The sequence below is a fragment of the Apteryx rowi genome, unplaced genomic scaffold (genome assembly GCF_003343035.1).
Source record: "Apteryx rowi isolate R43461 unplaced genomic scaffold, aptRow1 scaffold_43, whole genome shotgun sequence".
In the NCBI taxonomy this organism is placed as follows: domain Eukaryota; kingdom Metazoa; phylum Chordata; class Aves; order Apterygiformes; family Apterygidae; genus Apteryx; species Apteryx rowi.
In genome coordinates, this window is record NW_020450683.1 from 616960 (window position 1) to 637943 (window position 20984).

A 20984-nucleotide genomic window follows, 5' to 3' on the forward strand; every position below is an offset into this window, starting at 1 on the left:
CTGCCCGATAAAGAGCTAAAAGATAAAAATGCTCCCTACATTTTGCTAATCGGGTTTACGGGGGGGAAAATGAGGGAGAAACTCCCCCCCCAGGGACCTCTGCAAGGACCAACTCACCCCGATCCCGTCAGGGCAACGAGCCGCAGCAGCTTCCTTGCAAACGCGTGCCGGCGTCGCACCGAAACGCGGAAAGAAATGAGTCAGGTTCAAACTTATATTAATTTTATTCACATTTCCAGAAGAAAGCATTGGTGGAGCGCAACATTGTGGCTAGCATCAAAAAGCTCAAGTCTTCGTTTGGTTTCAACCAGGCAAACATTTCAAACCCTGAAACAAGCCAGCGGATGCACGCTCCTTGCCCCTGCACACGTTTCCAGTTCAAGTAATAGGAATTTCAAGAATAAGTGAGTCCATCACATGATGGGGAGACCGTCAAAACCTTTAAAGCTCTCTGTGGTATAAGTCCCTAAGCAGGGCATGAAAATAGCAGGCAGGAAATCTTCTACAGCTGAACTAGCTTATCCCCTGGCTGATTTTTTTTAAATTTTTTCTCTCTTTGGTTGTAAAATGTGGCTATTGGTGCTGCCAAATGCTTCCGCCCAGCTCTAATGCGATTCGTTACCCAGAGCAGAAATTTGCTGCTGCAGGATGACGAGGCTGATCATTCGTGCTGGCACGGGAAAATTTTAGCAGGACTGTCTACTAAGGAGGAAAGAGAAAAGGAGGAAAAAAAAAATGACCATTTTGGATTTGAGGGACACATACAGGAATAAGACACATTTTAATGTGGAACTGAGACTTCTCAATGCACTGCTTGGCCACGGGAAGTTTTCACAATTCTGCCTTGCTTTTAAGTGATATATTTGTTTTCTAAGCGACTGTTGGGTTCAGCTGAGCCCACAGCCGGCGTATGCTGATATTTAGGCAATTACGAAAACCTCCTAACCCAAGTGGCATTAACCAGTTTCAGCTTTGTACAATACGCAGCCACAACTTCAGGCTTTCTGCTTCGAAGCGTGTGCTTCGAATCAGACAACAAGGCATTAAACAAACAAAGGCATCTGCAGACCCCTTGCTCAGATACAGCCCTTGATCAGGGCTGGAAAAAAAGGCAAATTTTGGTAAAGTCTGGAGAGAAGAAAGTCACCAAGCCTCACATGAAAGTGGGGCTCACTGGTGCAAGCAAAACAGCACCAGCACCCAGTGAATTCCTAAGTCATGGGGCAAAGTCAGGGCTAAAAACATGTTTTTCTTGGAAACATTAGGAAATTTTAAACCTGTCCAGTTTTTTGCCCTTGCATTACTTTAAAGTTGCTTCATTTTATTAAAATATAGCTATATTTGGCAGAAGAGTTGCTAATAGATCTGTGCCCACTCTTGCTCGCTCTGGGAAGACAACTGTCAGATTAGCAGAAAGGCACAAGAAGCAGAGTCTTGCTTCTTCCGTCCCTAAGAGGTTTCCTCCCTTCCTCCTTGCCACTGCTGTAACTGAATAAACTCCAAGTACACATTTTCTTCTTTGATCCAGCTGGCTTGGAAGCCCCTAGGATTAAAGATCTCTCTGCTGTTTGAATAATTTCAGTGACTGGAATTTCACTGCTTGTTTCACCAATTCTCTTCATCCTCTGTCTATATATAGTAAAAAAAAAGAAAGATGAAATAATATTATATTTTGTTTTTTTCCCCGCTGGAGGCAACCTGCTGTCCCCACCTCAGTCTCCCAAAGGAAGGAGGTAAAATAGAAAATTCAGCAGGACCTGCCAGCTGGAAACAAGAACAAAGTGAAATTGCACTCGAACGTCAGCCGCCAGCTGCCGAAGACCTCAAAGCCCCTGCACCAGGCGGGGGGTCGCAGATGGGGAAACTGGAGCAAAGAAGGGCCGGGGGTTATTTAGCAAGTGAGCGGAGAGCCCCCAACGGAGCGGTGCGGCTACCGATCCTCTGCTCCAGCTGTCAAGTCCCGCTCCTGCTTTGCCTAGAAGGTGAACTGTCTCAGCTCCCAGGTCGTGCCRCTTGCAATTCATCTTTACACAGACTCGGGACCCTCTGAGCGGGATAAAGGAATGTGACTCTTTGGCAAATATCCTTGTTATCACACTAGAAATATATTTTAATAAATTAAATTCATCTCTTGTCTAGCCTGCATTTAATTGCTAAACTCTCCTGCAGCTATGCRGTGAGCTGTCTGTTATTTAATATTTTGGATATTAAATATCCCACCATCCTTACGTCTTCTCCATGGAAGGCTTAAACTCCTTAACTTCTCATACAAAAATAGAAAGCATGGAGACAAATTGCTCCGTATGTTAATCCAGGACTGAATGGATTCAGCAGCTCGGATTCTGCTCTATTGACAACTTTAAGGAACTTATTACTTTAAGAAGGTCACAAGGACCTTCTCAGAAGCTGAAAGGCTGGGCAAAGGACATGGAGCGATGAAGGAAGGAAGACGAAGCGTGTTCCTTGTGTCATCCCACCATTGTGTAGAGTGTGTTCATTCTCAGTTCGCTACAACTGCTGCAGTAGCTGCAGGACTGGGACTAAGGCAACAATGTCAGGGATAAAGATGTCACGGACAGGAGGGAGTCTGAGGCATCTGTGGATGGATGGATGACWCCTGAATCATGCAACACCCTGAGAAATTCACACAGCCTGGGCTGGATTCGGACAGCACACCCGTCTTCGGCAATGCTGCAGAAGCAAGCCCACGGCACGCAGAAGGGTTCACTCGTTCACGCGCAGAGGTTTCGCCTCGGCAGCTTTGCACAAAGCGGTGGAAAGGCATACCTAGCTAAGATGACTCCAGCTGAACYCCAGAACAGCCAAATATCTAACAAGGAGAAGGGCCAGAGACAGAGTCGCAGCCTCGCGTGCTGCCAGGCACAAAAGGAAACATTAAACAGAGCTCCTAAAGTGCTAAGCACTTCCCCCAGTGCTTCCAGGGCAGGAGGAYGACTCTGGGAGCAATGGGGGAGAAGTCCCTCACCCGGGACAGCCTAGTCCTAGATGCATGCTCATAAAACCATGCTCTGACTCCCAGAGGARCAGGAAATACTAGTGCTCTCCTACTGCCAGCAAAGCGCACAGATTGCTACCTACACGCAGGGCAGAGCCACAAGCTTTGCTTCCTCCTGGGTACAGACAGATTAGCTCTCTCGTTTAAGAATCATTCGCACCTCGTTTTGCTGTCTGTTCAAACCCTGATCCCCCTCTGGTCAGCCTTTCTTTCACGTTCTGCCTGACTCGCCACTAGAGACGTGGAAGACCTGGTGCTCTGCTGTTAAAGCACGCCGTCTCATTGGCAGAACAGACCAGAGTCCACCTGGAGGCCATAAAGGCCGAAGCACTAACTGTTCATAGGTTTCAAATAGTAGGAAATCAAAGCAAATTGTTTGGGACATCTGTTTGCATCTGTACGCACATGCTGGCCATGGCCGAGTTTTCAACTTGGACTGTTCCTAGCAACTGGCTGATGGGTGAGGAGAGTCTGGATGAACCCAGCAAATTCCCAAGTGCGCCTGATCGTCTCATTTTGCCGTAAGGTGTTGATGGTCTAGACAGCAATGGCCCCAAAGCACTGATGGGAGAGCTAGAGCTAGGAATGTTTTTCTTTGCCTCTTTGCGGGAGATACATTTATGAGATCTCTCTGCCTACCCCAAGCCCATCCAAGGACAGGGCTCTCTCCTCCAACCGTCTGGTGGCATGAATGAGAAAGTCTTACTTGTTACCAGAAATAATGTAAGCCATCACTGATGAAACCCTTTGCCCGTGGTACCCTTCTGTTGTGGTGCAAGCAGTCCATTAGCCAAGATCAGTAAGGAGAAAGTAAGTAGTAAGATCAGCAGGAGAAACTGGAATTTAAAAATCAGTCTTGAAAATGTCAGCGCAGGTCACAGCTCTGAAGGATACAGGTGAGTTGCTCTGAAGTGCATATTTTTCCTATTTTCTCACTTTCCTTTCTCAGAGTTTTTATATATACATATGTACATACACATATATTAAACATGCTGGTGATAATTCAGTCTCTCTTTCAGGCACTGTCATGGGACACAGCAGTCATTTTACTCATAGCTTTTTCTCGCTGTTTCAGCTCCACCAATGTTACCCTGGATTTCCCCTTATAACTGGAGGTTTCTTCTAGATCTCAAAAAGAGATGGATGTATCAAAACCAAATGCAATTACAAAATATAATAATCTCTTCTTCTTGGAAGTGAAGCTGCCCCATATTCCAGATTGTGGCAGGATTTTTATGTCCTCAAAATAGTTTTAACAAGTTCTACTTAAAATATGTCCGAGCCCCAATCTGCCTGTTCGGCACGTTGTAACGCTGAAGATGTTCCCTGTAAATCCTTCTTGGGCTCTGGCAAAGRACTCTTCTCAGTGCTCTTCTGCGGACTTGAGCATGAGGATGGCATTGTAGATTTTCAGGGCAGGACCCAGCTTGATATTGAGTATTTTAACTAAGTCGGTCTGGTTCAGGAGTAGAAAGGCCTCTCCATCTATTTGCTAGAGGTTGGAAACACAACAGAAGATAAGAGATTATTATCTAGAAATGGACAGGTTTCTTCTCACTTCTAGTCTTTCCAATTAAACAACGTACTTAGAGCTGAGGAACAAAAGCACAAACACAGCCTTGAAGACTGMAACCTTATATTTCTCCCTAGTTCCCACACTGGTATCAGCGCGAGCTCCCAGGCACGCTGCCCCTTTCAGAGGTCTCGGGCCTCATCTAGAAGCTGGCTTTCTCCAAACAGAGAAGCCAGAGCATGGTCAAGGCTTATGGAGAAATCACGAGGAGGACGCCTGATCATTAATTAGACTTTATGTTCAGTATWAGGATAACTACTCTGAAATCCAACAACTGTCAAAAATCCTAGAGCTTATTCACAATCTGCGGCCAGAATTTTGATGAGGAAATATGGAACACAAGTCTTCAGCAGGCAGCTATCCCAGAAGTAATATATTACGCTGATCTACAACGATCAGCAATACAGAATCACCATTTCCTACTGTGTTCGTTACACGCTGTCACTGGAGATTTCTGGGCTCCTGTTAAGCTGTTCAGGGTAAAACTTAAAGCTGAATGCCCTCTGTGCTGACGTTTTGGTCAGCTTTGCTAAAAACCTTCCAGATGAGAAAAATTCCTGAGATGTGMACATCTGGCTGTTCTCAAATCTAATATGCCCACAAACGACAAGTCTCCATTTAAAGGAGAAACAGAAGGCTATTGCAAAACCATTTTCAATGGCAGCAAATGGGCTTGTTTAGCCCAAGGTAAAAGAGACGATGCCCTGTATAAAACAAGGCCTAGTAAAGAGACATAAGCTGTCTGGACTTGCACATACACTCTCATAATACAACAGCAAGGAGACATCCTATGAGACTCCAAGTAAGCAATCTAAAAACTATGCTACTTTGTGAAAATATAGGACGTTCTAGGTACCAGTGAGTGAAATCATAATTTTTTTTATTTTTTATTTTTAAAAAAAGAAGATTAGAAATTTACTTGAGTTCACAAGAACATCTGCAGTTACCCAGAGATGACAAAGATATAATTAATACAAATTCCAAATGCTTCAGGGAAGAAGCCAAGGATTAATGGACAGAGACAGGGAATGTGCATCTCCCCAAGATACATTACTCCATTAAYATCCATTTACAGCGACCAACAGCATCTCATCCTCTTCTTTGATGATCACCAGTTACAGTGGATGACACGGGACATTCATCTGATCCAGAGCAGCAACTCTCCTACCCTTGTAGCTCTCCCAACTAGAACTTCCTTGCATTTCAACAACCGGTAGAAGTGGCTACATTTAATTAACTCGGACAAACATATAATTAAAGCAAAGAGCTGGGAGCCAGGAGATTTGATTTCCCCTTTTCTGCTCTAACCACATGGGAGACCGTTGGCAAGTTACTTAACCTGCAGGTAGCTACACTGGAAACGACAGCAGTGCTCCCAGTCCACAGCTCGCTTCACCGATTCGCGTTTGCAAGCTGCCTAGAGTCTGCATTGCTGCAGCGAACATGCTAAAAATACCTTGAAATAAACGGATCACTGCTTCACTTAGAGTCAAGAGTAGACTAAACTGCTGGAAAACAGTCCTAGGTTTCAAAATGCTTTTGAGTCTAATATTACTATGCTTCGCTTTCACTGTGTTGCCTCTAAGATGCCTTATTTTAAACAGACCTGCCCTGGACACAAACACAATACACTGCCTGTGGTTTACTATGTGTTTCTTTGCTCCATCTTATTTGAGTGGTTTTTAAAATTCTGCGCACAATTTGTTCTCTTTGTTCCTAATGTAAGCAGCAGCTCAGGCCTCTTCCCCCCGCCAACAGAAGTCTGCAAGGGATTTATTTATCCTAAACAGAGAGCACTCGAAGGCCTGATTACCGCTAATGGACAATTCTGGTGGAGTTCAGCAGCGCTGCCACTCACACATGAATTCTGGCCAAAGCCAAACTGCTAAGAGGGTTTTAATTTCAAACTGGCGATTTAGTTTGAGCATAAACCTGAAAAAAAAAACCCAAGCCCCTCTCGCTTGACAAAGGGAACGACACTCTGAGGCTGCAGAAAGTAAGATATTAAAACAGAGCAGGGCTACACCTCTCTCTAAAATAGAAAACAGCCACTGGAACTGTGGTTAGGACCACTGAACTTACGACTGCAAGAAAATAATAAATTGTGAATGGTCAGATTAGAAGACTGGCTAGCTACACCTCACTTACCAAGCCCTAATCGCTGAATACATCTTCACTAGGATTTAGGATGCATCTTTTACGCTCAGCTATACTGACAGACTGGTTCATTTGGATAAATTCCATTATTCCCACCATGTTCAAATAAGCAGTATCCTCCTGTATTGTTGCTTTGCAAATAGCTCAGGAAGAGGCAGACAGAACTACCGGACAGCACGTGCGGGAGATGCTCCGGTTCCCCAAACAACTGCTCGTTCGAGGAACGGTTCCTCCATTGCGCTCATCTCAGGCCACGGGAGCGGCCAGCGATTCCTAAGAAACTCCGCTTTTGCCAGCCTCGCCAAGAGGAGCAGGCATATGTTCCCATTGGAGGGAGCAGATGAGCTCCTCATTGCACCATTCCAACAGGACATCTTTATAACGGTGCCAAAACCACTACACAATAGTCCAAGACAGGATGTTAAGCATAAGCTAAGTGACTGGAACTGCAGGGAAAATTTAAAGCAGCAGAATGCAATTAACCGTGCTGCAATTCAGCTCGATGCTGAAGCTGCCTCCTAAATGCCAGAGGCTCTTTAATGACAACTCTGAGCATGTCTAAGCCATCAGCACCGTAACTCCGGAATAACACGGGCACAAAAGCGCCTAGCTGCCGTCGGACCCTCCAGTGTCTCAGCACAGGATCTGGGCAGATTTTACTTACCTCTTCCTTGAACACAGCTGCTTGTTCTTTGCAGCCGGGCAAACGCTGGATAAAGCTTGCCACCTGTGATTAAATGTGGGAAAAGAGAAACACGGACAATTAAAATGGGACATCATCAACTAAAAAGATCTTATTCCTGTATGCGAGTTTTATATGCAAGAATTTTTTCATACTTTAATACTTTTAGCTCTCCCATTAATGAAGGAAACCCAAGAAAAACAGCACTGGGGTGTTCCAACACAGCCCTGCAAAGTGTCTTCTGGTTACCAGTAATGCTCTCTGCATTGTCACTTAACTGATTCTGCAAGCGTCCAGTTTCTCTGTTGCTCAAGAGGGTCCTTATAAAATACCATCATTATTTTTACAAATTAAAATCTGTATATGGCTACACTATTCTAAACTCACCTACAAGGTTCATTTTCTGTGTGGTTTTGTCAGAAAGCGAAATCAAAAAGAAAAAGGATTTAGACAACTTCACATGACAACATCTCTTTGAGAGACAAGATTGAAAACTGGACTACRATATACGGATGACAATAAGCGCTATGAAGGAAAGGAGTTTTGCTTTTCTTTAATCTGTGGTGGTTTGATGGTCGGGATCCATGGAATCAATAGGATTAAAAGAATATAAGTGAACTTGACATTTAATATTAGGGAAAACATTTCTAAGGGGGAATCTGTTAACATTTGGAATAATCGCCCCRGAGATGCAAGCAAGCAACCCATGGATTATATCGTATAAATGATGTACGGAGCATTCCTGAACTCAGTGGAGGATGACTTAATATGTATTGTCTTTTCCATCTGCAGCTCCACCRGTTCGCGAAAGATTTGTATCGGAGGCACAACAAGAACAAACATCTCACGCTAATTGGATGGGCCCTTGCAGGAACAGCTCTATTTCGTGAGGCATATTCATTTGAGTTATTACAGATGTGACATTGCTCCCACGAATACGAACAGACAAACGGTCGAGAAGGGTCGCTGTCGCATACTAGCTTCCCTTTAACTCCCGATTGTCAGTCTCTCCTAAATCATTTCAGCGCGTCTGCGGCTGATCCCTTCCTCCACTCCAGACTATGCAGGAACGTGACTATCAAAGCGCCCTCTGGGTTCGCGCTATCCTGGCAGAAGCTGATTTTTGGTGAAGAGCTCCGACTCCCGTGGTTTCTGTTATGTAATCTGAAAAGTCAAGCATCTCTCCCACYGGGTACGATGCTTTGCTATTATTTGGTGCTAGCAGGGAGGGCTCCGTTTTTAGGGGAACCCCCTAAAAATCAAGAGCTTCATCATTCAATGACTCCAGATTTCGTAATGCAGACGTGCAAACTCCTACTATGAGCAAATAACAAAATGCTGCTTTCTCTGTATTTCCTTTTGAAACCTCCCCCATAGAATTAAAACGCAAACCTGTCTGCTGGGTCAGTCTGACCTTTGARCAGTCTGACCTTTGAGGGGAGGTGATAAAACCCTTAAGGGTCGATGGTATTTAGAGGCTGGTAGATGTCTCAAGGGAATAGCATACGCTTGCACTGCGCCTCTGTCCTTCCCGGACAACTGCAGCTGGCCACTGTCACAGACACTGGGAGCAACGGGCCTTCGATCTGTCCCCAAAGAGCCACCTGGCTCCCTGGTTGAGGGACAAGGGAGGCTTAGGGGCACAAGGCCAAGACACAGGAGCACCAAGGGGTAGAGGAAACTCGTCTGCCCCACGACGATGGCCGTGGGACCTTTAACCAAGGGGAAGGGTGAGGCTGGGAGGGATTCAAGTGGGGAGAGAGAGAGGTGTTGGACCCAGGAGGGAGCTGGAGGTCTGTGGGATGGTCAGGAGTGCAGGAAAACTTGTTCGGGGATCTTCTGGTTCCTTGACACCATCAGGAGACGGCAGAGCTACCTGTGCACCTCAGGGCTTTTGCTCCGAGAAGGTGAACTCCTGCCCACCCTTCTGGCTGGCAATGACTTGTAAGGCAATGCTAACGGAGCTCTCTGGTGGAAGTGTCTTCCACTATGACTTCTCATATTGAGAGGGCAGGGAGAGGGAGGAAAAGAGGTGAGATTTACTTGCAGAGTTTTACGTGATTTTGAGAGCACCTTAAAATTCCTTGCAACCCACAAGGAAGGCGCTCATGAGATCCCAAATGTGTGCGGCATATTGAAAGCAGTACAAAATCGCTGTATGCGTYTGGTAAACTTTGAAGGTAGCCTGACACAGCACCCCTTTAATATCGAGCTATAGCAGGACTGACAGTGCCTGGTGAAAACATGCAGATAGGAGCTGGCATTAACTTGGATTTAGTAATCCACAAGCAATTAGCACAAGGACGCTTCCCCCCGCAACGTAGTAGCATCTCATGCAGGATTAACTAATGAGCAATTCAACTGTGTGACCTATCAGTGTTCTTCTGCGATTCAATATCCTTCACTGACTGTGCTTTGAAAACATGTAAGGAAGCTTTCAATAAATAACAAGGCTGCATTAAAATAACTACTCCTGTTGATTGTTCAGCGTTACTGAGAGTCTCTTAGTTTGAGGGACTTTAAATACTGCTGCTGCTCTGCCAGTTCAGCTTTTCTCAACCAACAGAGAATTAAAGAAAGACTTTTTTTTTCCCCCTTAATGTGGGTTTTATAAAATGAAAACAGTTCTTCATCTGAAACCAAAGGAGAATTTTACGCTCCCTTTGCTCATGTTTCAGACCAGCAGAATGGTCTCCTTTGTGCCAGAGTTCAAAGCGCAACTCATAAGCAAATCTTTGCCCTGTAGGAAGATTTTAGGAACCCAAGCGCCAGCAGATCAGATCTACTTTGGACTCACTAAAACCCAGAAAGTCCTGCTTGCTCTCCTCTTCACAGACCTGCGGCTACATTTAATTGCACATGCTGATCTTGCAAGCGCTCGTACAGAGGCCAAATTGATTCCTATGGGAATTTGCGATGAGCATAATTTGCAAAATCAGATCCATTTTATTGAAATTCGAGACAAAACCTGCAATGATTTTAGCTGGTCCGCTGCGATGCTGCAACTCATCTTGTTAATGCGCCATTCACTCTCGCTGGTGGCCACTTCACCTGTTTTTTCAGACTGCAGCACAGTTCAGAGTATTCTGGGTTTTGAACCACCATGTCCAAAGCGCCTTCATTCATTCACTGCTTACGCTCATCTGTTACCTAACTAATACCCCAGTTAAATTTACCCTGCAGTTGCTTTAAAGGTCAACTGCAAAGGAAAAATTTTATTTGGCTTGTGTCCTGACTCTGCTTTTCCATGAAACGACCTCCATGTTTTATCCAAAAGAAAGGTATTCTGCTTGTTTTTATGTCAGAGGATTAACTGCTCCTGCCCTCATTGATTTACTATAAGACCTTTTGGAAAAATCCGTGCAAGCTTTGAGAAAGGATATGAACAGCAAATCTCTCACAGAGAGATTTTTTTTCCTCCATATGTTTGCTACAAATTCAATTCAAGCACATTTTCATTAAAACACAAAACAAAACAAAACAGGACCGAGTTTTAAACAGTCACACTAATTGCTCTAGCCCCGTCCCAACTGCTCTGGTTCCCGTCTCCTGCGATACTGCAATCCAGTACCAGACTCAAAGTAGTCCTGCAGCATGAAGAGCAAAGTCAAGACTGGATTTATCTGATGTAAGAGGCACTTAAGGAAAACGCGCTTTCTAAAAGTCTCTGAAGACCCTCGATGCTTCGTAAAAAAATGGCACCTTTTTCCTGCTTTGCGGATTAGCTACTTCCTTGCAAACGTGACATTACACCATGTTTCTCCTGATTTAAATGGCCTCTGATTAAGCGCCAGGATCCAAATTGCCACCGCCTCCCGAGCGGAGGTACAAATATTATTTATGCCCAAGGCACCGAGGCAAAAACATCTACTCAGCACACAAAMGATACTAGCTTTGTTACAGGCCACCTAATTACAGGAGACATCTCAAGAGCTAGGACTGCCGAGACACATCCCCGGGCTGCACAGCTACCTCGGCCAGAAACCAGGTCAGGCTGTGGGCAGTCTCGTTGCAGGGGAAGCAGGCGGGGAGACGGAGGAGGAGGGGGCAGGCACAGTGCAGTCTGGAAGTATCTGCAGTGTAAAAGTGAATCAGCAGCCAAAGGCCGGGAGAGGGGGAGGGAGATCAGAGAGAAGCAAAATCCGCTGTCGGAATCATGTTTCGGGCCTGAGGACTCCAAGATCAAGGAGTAAATAAACAAATGCAAAAAAGAATCCTATTCAGGGAAATACCCCATGGAGAGCAGAGGGTTAATACAGATCCTTCCCCTCCCTTTTAAGGGGACTTGGGTCTAACTTCTGAGTCAGTAATTTATTGCATATGCCATAGCTGTAAAGCAAACCGAAAGGCATTGCCTGGGAAGGGAAAGGGAATAAAGACGTCTCCCGAGGAGCTCTAGGAGCGCCTGGCTTCCCCCCAGGCCCCGAGGGCACGGAGCGGGGGACTCACCTCTTCCACGGTCCATTTGGCCACGTGCTTGGCTGTGAGGCCCGAGACCTCGGGCAAGAGCTTGCAGTGCTGCTCCCAGCAGAGGTGGAGGCGGTGGCTCGGGTTAGAGGCCAGGGAAGGCATGAAGATGGACTGGTGGAGGGCCTGCTGGAGATCGAAGTCAGAGTCTGGAAAAGGAAAGGAGACAAGTCAGAGCGAGTTTCGAGAGCAATTACAACAAAGCAGGGTCACACTCTGGAGGGCGAAGCGGAGCAGGGCACGCGAACACAGCCGTGCGCTGCCGGTACATGGCACGCGGCGATTCAGGGCCTTCTCCCCAGCCTCCCGAGACAGGGAAAGAAAAAGGCAGACAAGATTGCCAGGGCGGAGGCTTTATCGTTAGCTTCTTCTCAGCCAAACGATGTCACGCTGCTCACACGGAAGATGTTTGCAGCGTTTTATTGACAAGGTGGAGGAGTTCTGGTAACAGCATCTTCAGCTGGAAACGAATGGCATCGTTCCAGCTCACAGCTGTAGCCAGCCTGCTAAGAGCCCTACACACGCCAGCCGATGGCCCGGGCTCGCTGCCTCCCCAGGAGAACCCCAGGCCAGCAGCGCTGCAGGTTACCTCCAGACATCAATGCCATCCTCACACGTCAAACGATGGAGGCTTTTTAAAAAAAAAAAAGGGAAGAAAAAGAAGAAAAAAACATCACCCCTCCCCAGTGAGATCACTTGGGTAGTGCAGAGTCATGGTCCTACAAGGATTTGGCCGCTTATCCAACAGGAAGCGGAGCAGAGGCTGGAAACAACGTGCACCGCGTTCCTGCGGTTCGCAGCGGTCGCGGGCCCTGTCCCCTCGCCTCCCCCCGCACCGCTGCCCAGCCTCRCACCGCTTCGCCCGCGCTGCGCCAGCTTCCAGGCGCCATCGCGCGGCACCGGCACGAAACACCCGGTTTCCGACTGTATTAACAGTCATCCACAGCACCGAGAGCGCCGGGTCTAGCACAAGGTTACTGCCCTGTTCCCAGGGGTGCCACCTGACCTCATCTCCGTTCCCTAAAAGATCTGGGACAGCATCAAATACAGGTCTCTGTTTTTAATAAGGAGACCAAAGGAGGAAGATTAACCTGATTAAGAACCGCTCRTCACGTAAGACTGCACTTTAAGCAGGCAGCAACCTGAAATGGGGATGATGTACGAAGGTGCATCTGGGGTTAGGGAGCATCCTCTCAAAGCGGGGCACATACAAGGGATTAGGTCTTTAGCAGGTCAACAGAGCCTGAGGGAGCACAGGCTGGTCCAGCCGGTGGCCTACAGGCTCCATCAGCTCTGCGTATACTCCCGCTTCTTCAGAGAGATGGCCTTAGCCCCACCGCTCCGGGGCTGGAGCTCCTGCCTGCGCCCAGCGCTGCTGCGTGAGCACCGCTTCCATCAGCGATCAGCTCCCCRTCACTTTACACCCTCCTCATCCTCATGTCTTCTGCCCACATTCTTCTATTCCCACCCTGATCATCACCATTAATCCTTCCAAACTTCGGTCACACTGACAGACCTGCAGGTAACAACGAACAAAAAGCATGTCTGCTCCAAAGCGGGCATGCGAATGGTGACAGGCACCTGGAGGGACAGGGAGGCTCACGGTACTACTAACTGCAGTACCTTTTTCTTCACTGAACCCAAATCCTGGCGGGGAAACGTCCAAACTACCATCTGAAGAAATTATTTTCTTTTTGAGAAGGAAGCAGGGTTCRAATAGTTTAAATATAGGTGGGCTGAAAGCTTTGGGCAATTGTGAGATTACAGGTCAGTGGATTATTGGAGAGTTTCCCTCCCCTGATTTGTGCCGTTCCGTTTAAGGTGAATGTGAAGGGAARGGAGACAGCTTTGCCTGCCAACCGCAAGCGCAGCTCAGAGCTGGCAGACTTCTCTAGCTCTGACTGCAGAAGTCAGCACTAGCTAAAAATGAAGAGAAGAAAAGCTAGGCACCTGTCCCAGTTTGTGCCTGCTTAGCTATTTTTTGACTGGAGACTTATTATCATGTTAAATCCTCCTAAAAGCCTGGTCAGCTTGGTTCCCTGATATGGCTTTTTATAGCAAATCTGAAAGTTAAAACATATGGTTTGCTAAAGTGACAGCAGAAAGCTTCTCTTAAAACTTAACCTGTCACATACCAGAAAAAAAATGATATTGTTTTTCCATTTGATTTTTTTAATTTCTGTTTCATTCTCAGGAGAATTTTAAAAGAGTCACTGCCCCAAATATCTGAACATGTTTCTGAGAGTCCAATGGGCTCCATAGAGAGAAGTCAACGAAACTTGGTCAAAGCCTGGCAGACAGATGTTAAATTTAACTTGTCACCTCTCAGCAGAACTGTCTGCAAAYGTTTCCGGGTGACTTCGTAGCTACATTCTTCAGCAGCTCAATAAATACTGTGCCTGGCACAGACTGCCTGGGGAATGAAACAGAAGAGTACGCAGTGGTACAAAAATTGAGGCAAGCTTGTCTTCTCGATTAATAAATAGGAGGCTTCACCCTACAAAGTATTCAATCTTATATCACTAAGGGATTTTACCCTTCCTCCTCTTTTTAAAGGAAGCAAGGGGGAAGAGAGTTAAGACTACTGTGACAGCATCCCCTCGCACGTGCATTTTCTCTTGGCTGTGGAATCAAAGACAAAAAAAACGTAAAGCTTTAAGCGGTCCTTGTGGTTTTTGTATTTAACACATACACACGCGCACACAAAAAAAAATCAACCAACCTTTTCCGTCGTCTTCCTCTTTCACCAGCTGTAACTTTATATAGGCATGCGAGCAGCCACGCCTGAAAGCATCAATCACAAAACATTTCAGAAGATGCACAAATTGAGATAACTACTCCTTTTTACAAAGATYAATGGGACTTTTAGAAACTAAGACCTTTTCCCTCTTAAAATTGGCAGTTGYGCCACACTGCCCCAATCACTCTCTCTGTCTCCACGAGAAGGACTGTGCTATTAAATTCATGGCCAGAACTCAGACGCAAGTTTACAGCAGGAAAAAGAGCCCGCAAAATAATGGGAGGAAGGGAGGGGATTTAAAGTTAACATGTCATTCTAAAACCCTATGCTACAAATCTCTGATCAAAGTGGGCTGTTCGAAGCCAGTGATTTACACCTGTATTTCAGATAGAGCAGCACCATCAAGAAACACAACTGTTAATACATGAAAACACATTGCAAAAATCTTATTTACTTTTTCGGTTTGGTTTGGATGGCTGCRGAGGATTCCTCTTCTACACAGTCTCTCTCTTGACTGTTTTCAGACTGTTCCGACAGACTGGGAAGGCTGCTTTGGCATGATTTTTCACTGCCTTGTGCAGATTTTCTGTAGAGACAGATAATTGACACTAGCTAGGCCAGCACGCTCTGTTCCCCCTTTTCCCAGGGGAGAGCAAAGCTGGCTGTTTCTTGCAAGCGGAAGCACCAACCACCATCTAGTGGTGGAAGCTTCCCTCTCTCCCAGGATAATTACTGGTGCAGCACAAAGTGCTTTTTTACTCTTTAGCACCAATTCAGAGAGATTATGGGAAATACATTTTCCCCTGTGGACCGGGGATCTGATCCCAGCAGCTACAAGAAATCCATGGAAACATGCATTCTGGTGAAATCAAGAGATTTAAGATTTTTGAATCTTGATAGCTCTGGAAAACATTTAAGAGAGTTTCCATGACTGAGTTTGATGCATAAATGGAGCTACACAGTTGTCCAAGGAAGGGACAAGCAGTAGGGTGTTATAAGATTTGCATAGTGAATTCAAACCTCCCACTATCAGGAAATGAAATATTTAGAATAGAAATATATTACAGTTTTAAAATGCCTTTCTCCTGGGAGGATCCTGAAGCTCTGAGAAAACTTTATGGCAACAGTGCTATTGAAATGCAGTCAATTCTGGGGTTGAAGCTAGCAAATGGAGAGCCCTGCATGCTACTGGGATGAGGGAAGGGAAACTTTGGCCATGTATACCTAGGGGGAGAGAAGTATTCCTTTTGTTTTACCAAATACAGCTTGAAAATGTTAAAAATCTAAGGCACACAGACTTTAAAACATGTAAGAGTCCTCATCTTCTACAAAGACCAAAAGTATCRCTGGAGATCGTCCTAGTGAGACTGGATTCCTACAGGCTAAGGGTGACAACAGTTAAAGCCTTCATGTCCAAGTCTGTCCAGTGACACATTTTAACTGCCTCCTGCTGTCAAAAAACTAATACACAGATAATATGTACATTATTTCACAATACTCAAGTTTAAGATTTTCATATAAGACAATAAAATATCTGAAGGAGCTCAACTTGATTGCCAAGTGATACACATACAGTCATTACACCAACCAGCGTAATGTAGCCGGCTCTGGGGTGGAATGCAGTTACAGTTTAATAGTGCAAAATAATCTTGCTTGACAGTTTTAGGACAGGAAATGAAAGAAAAGAATATATATTAAATTGAAACAGCAAGGAAAAATTTACGGAGAAAGAATGCAATTTCCTTTGTTGGAATGTGACCAGAGCAGCAGGATTAAGGACTCAAGAAACCTATTAAAGCATGTGAGGGTACAGAAGTGCACTGTTCTGTGTTAAGGCTGTCTGGGGCATGGGTCAATATTACAGACAGATTAACTCAATGCTTTACTGCTTCTCTGTCGATTCCTGTGTTTTTCAGCCCTGTAAAACAGTTTTGCTCCCTGGTTATCTGCAAAGGAAAAGGGCTGAGCTCACCTGGAGTGTGGAGAGTCCTCCTGAGAAGGCTCTCCTGCTCCCCCCAGAAATGGAGCAGCCATATCTGGCATCTTGTTTTTCTGAATGCTCTGGCTAGGGAAGAGTCTCTCCCCGCTCAGACGGTCCTGTAACAAGTTCTCTCTGTTGAGATTTACATCAGAATATGGGCAGCCAACTAACCTGCGTTACCAAAAAAAGAGAGAGAAAGAGAGATTATGATGCATGTTTTTAGGTCATCTAGTCACACCAGCCTCAGGCAGACACATTCATCAACAAACACAGGAAAACAACAATTCTGGGGATGCTGCATAAATCTTTAGTGGAGCAGACTGTAGGCTTAATAGCTACAGGTGGTCCTGGGTGGCACAGAGCAAGAGAGTAGCAGTGGGCCAGGAAAGCAGATGGAGATGTTGCTTCATGCTGTGCTGGCAACTTAAATGGATGAGCATCAATATAAGCAAGAGAAAAATTAATCCTAGGGTCCAGAGCAGAGGATGGTAGGGAGAGAAGGAGAATAGCAAGCTGAAAGAGTTTTAAGGCGGGGGGTTGTCAGAAAAAGGAGCACAATGCTGCAAAGCTAATGGCATGAAGATGTTTCAAACACACAAGACAGGTTCTTTTGAGAGAATGAATGGGAGCATTAGGGGGAGCTGATCTGACATCGAAACTGAAATGACATTATCAAAACACAGGCAGGTGAACTTCTTCAAAAGCAGTGTTTCATGTATTCTACCACAGCGCACGACTCCACTACTGCTCAGAAGGACACAGCCTTACAGAAACAAAAGAACTGAGGCCAAAAACACTTCTGAAAAAGAGATGCTATTACCAAGTTTTGGGCATGGGAAACCAGAGGACTGCATGCAGAATTAGAAACCAAAGGCACCTAATTCATGTTTTTAAAGTCAGCCTAGTCAGAGAACAACAGCGCTCTTCCTCTCTAGCCTGTTTGAGCAATATTTCATGAAACAAAAATCAGTCCTGCAAATTTCACTCTGAAAACTTCAAAGCCCTTACCACGTTATGTGATACTGGATTTTCAAAACTCCTCCTATCTGAGAATGTTTTTGTACTCTGTAAGATGATTTAACCAAGAAAAATCCTCCTTTTCCAAGAACACATAAGAAATTGGAGGCAGAGCACAAAACAAGAGCTAGCTCTCCCCACACCTATGCTATAATAATTTATCCACACTTTCTCTCCTTTTAACCACCTGCTGGCATGCTGCTCTTGGATATGTTATTTTACAAAAAAGAAATTCCTTCGCTGATTCTGGGAAGTAGAAACTGAACTGAATTAACCTGTACTATTGCAGTTGCAATGATTCTACTGGTGTAAACTGAACTGACAGTGGAATAACACATTTAGACACAAGAGGGAGCTACAGTTACAGTTATAACTATCTCCAGAATAACCACCCTGTGATAATTTCAGTGTAGTGCAGGAGCTTGTTGCTGCATTATTCCTACGGACAGCAACCAGAATCGGAGAGGCAGAGCACATATAAGGAGACCTCACACACGTACGTATAATGTGTTCCATATCGTGGTCCTTTGACATGACCGATACCGAGACAGCCTGGAGTAGGACATGTTTGTCCTGCTGTTCCCACTGGACCAACAGCACCTGATAATGAAAAGAAAGTTAAACAGATTTGTAAAAGCTTCCCGCATTTGAAGAGCAAGTTGCACTTAAGAAAATGTACAACATGACAATATGATGCCATCTACTTTACCTAGTGGCACTTGCAAAGCATGTCCAGTTTTTGCACACCAGCCAACTGGGTGAATGTCAGGGCTGTCCACATCGATCCAGAAATCGTAATTATAGTCCCAACCATCAAAATGTATCTAAAAGAAGCACATAGCACACAGCCTCAGTGAGGGATACAGTTAAGTATACGACTGAGCTTTTATTTTAACTTCTCCCTTTGTTTCACCTTGCCCAACTTGGGCTGACTCATTTGATTCTTTAAGTCGTGCACAATCATCCTTTTTATGCTCAGTGTAACTATTTGTTTTCCTGACCCCTGCAGTTATGTTTTACAGAACAAAGAGGTTCTGGTGACACGGTCAAATCACACGGCTACAAGAAAGCAGAGTATGGGTTTCCCCATCAAAATCTATACTTCTGACTAAATATCTGCAAAAAGAATTGCAGATTTTTTTTTTTCTTCTGAGAATCCAAAAAACACCATAAAAGCCAATGAGTTTGGCCAGTTTTGCAGTGAACAGATTAGAATTTTCTACCGGATGAAGGGACTAGTAACAAGATTTGAAACACTTCGCATTGTTGGTTCAGCTCCAGGTCAGGTTGACAGAGACTAAAGATCACTGCTGTTTAAAGGCTGCTGGGTTGTTTATGTTGTAGCGTTGCAGCCAAATGTGTGGCCGCACTGCAAATCATGCTACTATATTTGGCAAAACTTGACTTTTTCCTTGCAATCACAGTGATAAGACTGAGAATCAAATGGCCAGTGGGGAATAGACTCCACTCCTGCCCATGTGTCATCCTTCAGGAAGGAGGTCTGTTGCCGAAGAGCCTCCATCAACACAGCCTTCATTTTCTAAGTTGTACCTTGATACGACGGTCGTCTTTGTCAACTATTGTTGCCACTCTTATCAAGACGGGATTTCTTCTGTCCACAGCCTCTAGCTTCATACTAACTTGGAATCCATGAGCAGGACGCTGGAAAAGAGAATTGTGAGTAGAATGTAAAATGCAGGTGAGGTTAGGAGAGCCCAAAACACCCCACTGTTGAGCATCGCTCTTCACTACCTATTACGTGATGTGGAAGATCTTGTTTCGGTCACTGTGGACATTGTTCATGCCCCACAAGCCCCCACTTTAATGGTTAGCAAATGGTTAAGGGCACTGTAAGCTCCTGAGCACATGTGAAGAGTTTAGTGGTACAGGAACCGCATCATCTCTTAATAGGAAAAGGACTTCAAGTTAGGGGCTGAATTACATCGAGGCACCTCCTGAGCAGCCTGTCTTGCCGCCACTTGTCCTCTTTTCTTTGCAGGGAAAAGCACAGCGAGCCATCATCTGATGATCTCAATCCCACCAATTCTACCAGCTTGAAAATCACTTAACCATCTGAAGATATCTGAGTAATGTATCCTTCTTGGCATCAGATGCAGCAATCTCTGCCTAAGTCTTTGGATACTACTGGGAGTCACATTCTCCTCAGCCTGCATTTGGCGGGTGGGCTGGAAAATGCAATTGGTTTCGCTTCACTGCAGTGCGAAGTTTTTCTCTTGTACAAACATTTTGTCATACCTGTAACTTCACACTGAGGACACCCCCCTTCCTTCCCAGCATGAGAAGAACTCATAGTGGGAAAAATCCCTGTTACCAAGACAACTAGAGGTATTTCAGATCTTTGCTTTGAGCCTGGGCTTAGACCTGCTTCAGGAAGAGCTCTCCAGAACAGTATCCAAAGCTAAAGAATATCAAGCTAAATACAGGTTTAAAAAGTGCTATTCAACTCAACTTACTTGCAGCAGAGCACTGACATCAAATGTAGGGAATGCAAGGATATTCTTCCCTTTCAAAGTACTTAGTGGACAAGCAATAGGTGGAGGGTGAAAAAAAGGCTATACAGCACTGGGGGAAGGGCAGAAAAGTCAGTCCTAGGAAACTAGGAATTACATTAAGGAACTCGTTGGCATCGCAGGCACCAAGCTATGGAGCTGATCTGAGCTCAGTAGACAACGTAACCAAGGGGACACACTCCAATCTGAAGTGTGGCTGGTGAGGGACAACAGCGGAGGGCCAGGGACTGAGCCGAGAGGTCAGGATGGAAACTAGCATCTACTCTAATAACTAGCATCTACTTGTTGCCAACTGCTGAAATGAAAGCGCTGGGGAACAGCGCTGGGAATCCTGAGCGGTTCCAACTGGAGGAGTCTCACATCTGCAGTTGTCAACTTACCCTTTCCCAAACCACTTCCCTCAAACCCTAGTGTCTTTAAACTATTTTGTAAAAACACCAGAATGTCCTTTGATCTGACACATCCCTTTGCAACATCCACAGATGTAAACCTCCAAATAACAGGCAGCATTTACGATTTTTTCCATTTATCTTTAAATTCCTCCTCTGAACTCCTTAGCTGGGGGTTATGGAGCACCGGATACTCATTCAAGATGTGTCCTCCTTCACTTGTGCACACAAAGGTCAGGATTTTAGGCAGAGATGACAGTTATTTCTAACTCATGTGTCTGAACAAGACCAGAAGGTTAATGAAAAGATGATTATAATCACTCTTTTCCTCAATCTTCCTCACCTTTTTTACTGTCAGCAGCTAGGGGGAGGGAAGGAAGTCCACTTCCGAGATAAGGGGATTACAGACTCCAAATCTAAAGTTCCTCTCT

General features: G+C 45.2%; 1 protein-coding gene across 1 annotated transcript in view; it reads right to left on the reverse strand.

Annotated features, from left to right (window-relative positions):
• Positions 1-217: 217 nt before the first annotated feature.
• The window catches only part of LOC112971161 (lethal(3)malignant brain tumor-like protein 3), a 34247-nt gene continuing 13480 nt past the window's right edge, over positions 218-20984 (reverse strand). The window contains exons 9-17 of the mRNA XM_026076302.1: positions 19185-19295; positions 18343-18457; positions 18134-18233; positions 16608-16787; positions 15090-15221; positions 14618-14679; positions 11878-12044; positions 7411-7473; positions 218-4508 (exon numbers count right to left, since the gene is read on the reverse strand). Coding sequence (XP_025932087.1) covers positions 4380-4508; positions 7411-7473; positions 11878-12044; positions 14618-14679; positions 15090-15221; positions 16608-16787; positions 18134-18233; positions 18343-18457; positions 19185-19295 — 1059 coding nt within the window. The 3' untranslated portion in view covers positions 218-4379. The remainder of the gene's footprint in view (positions 4509-7410; positions 7474-11877; positions 12045-14617; positions 14680-15089; positions 15222-16607; positions 16788-18133; positions 18234-18342; positions 18458-19184; positions 19296-20984) is intronic.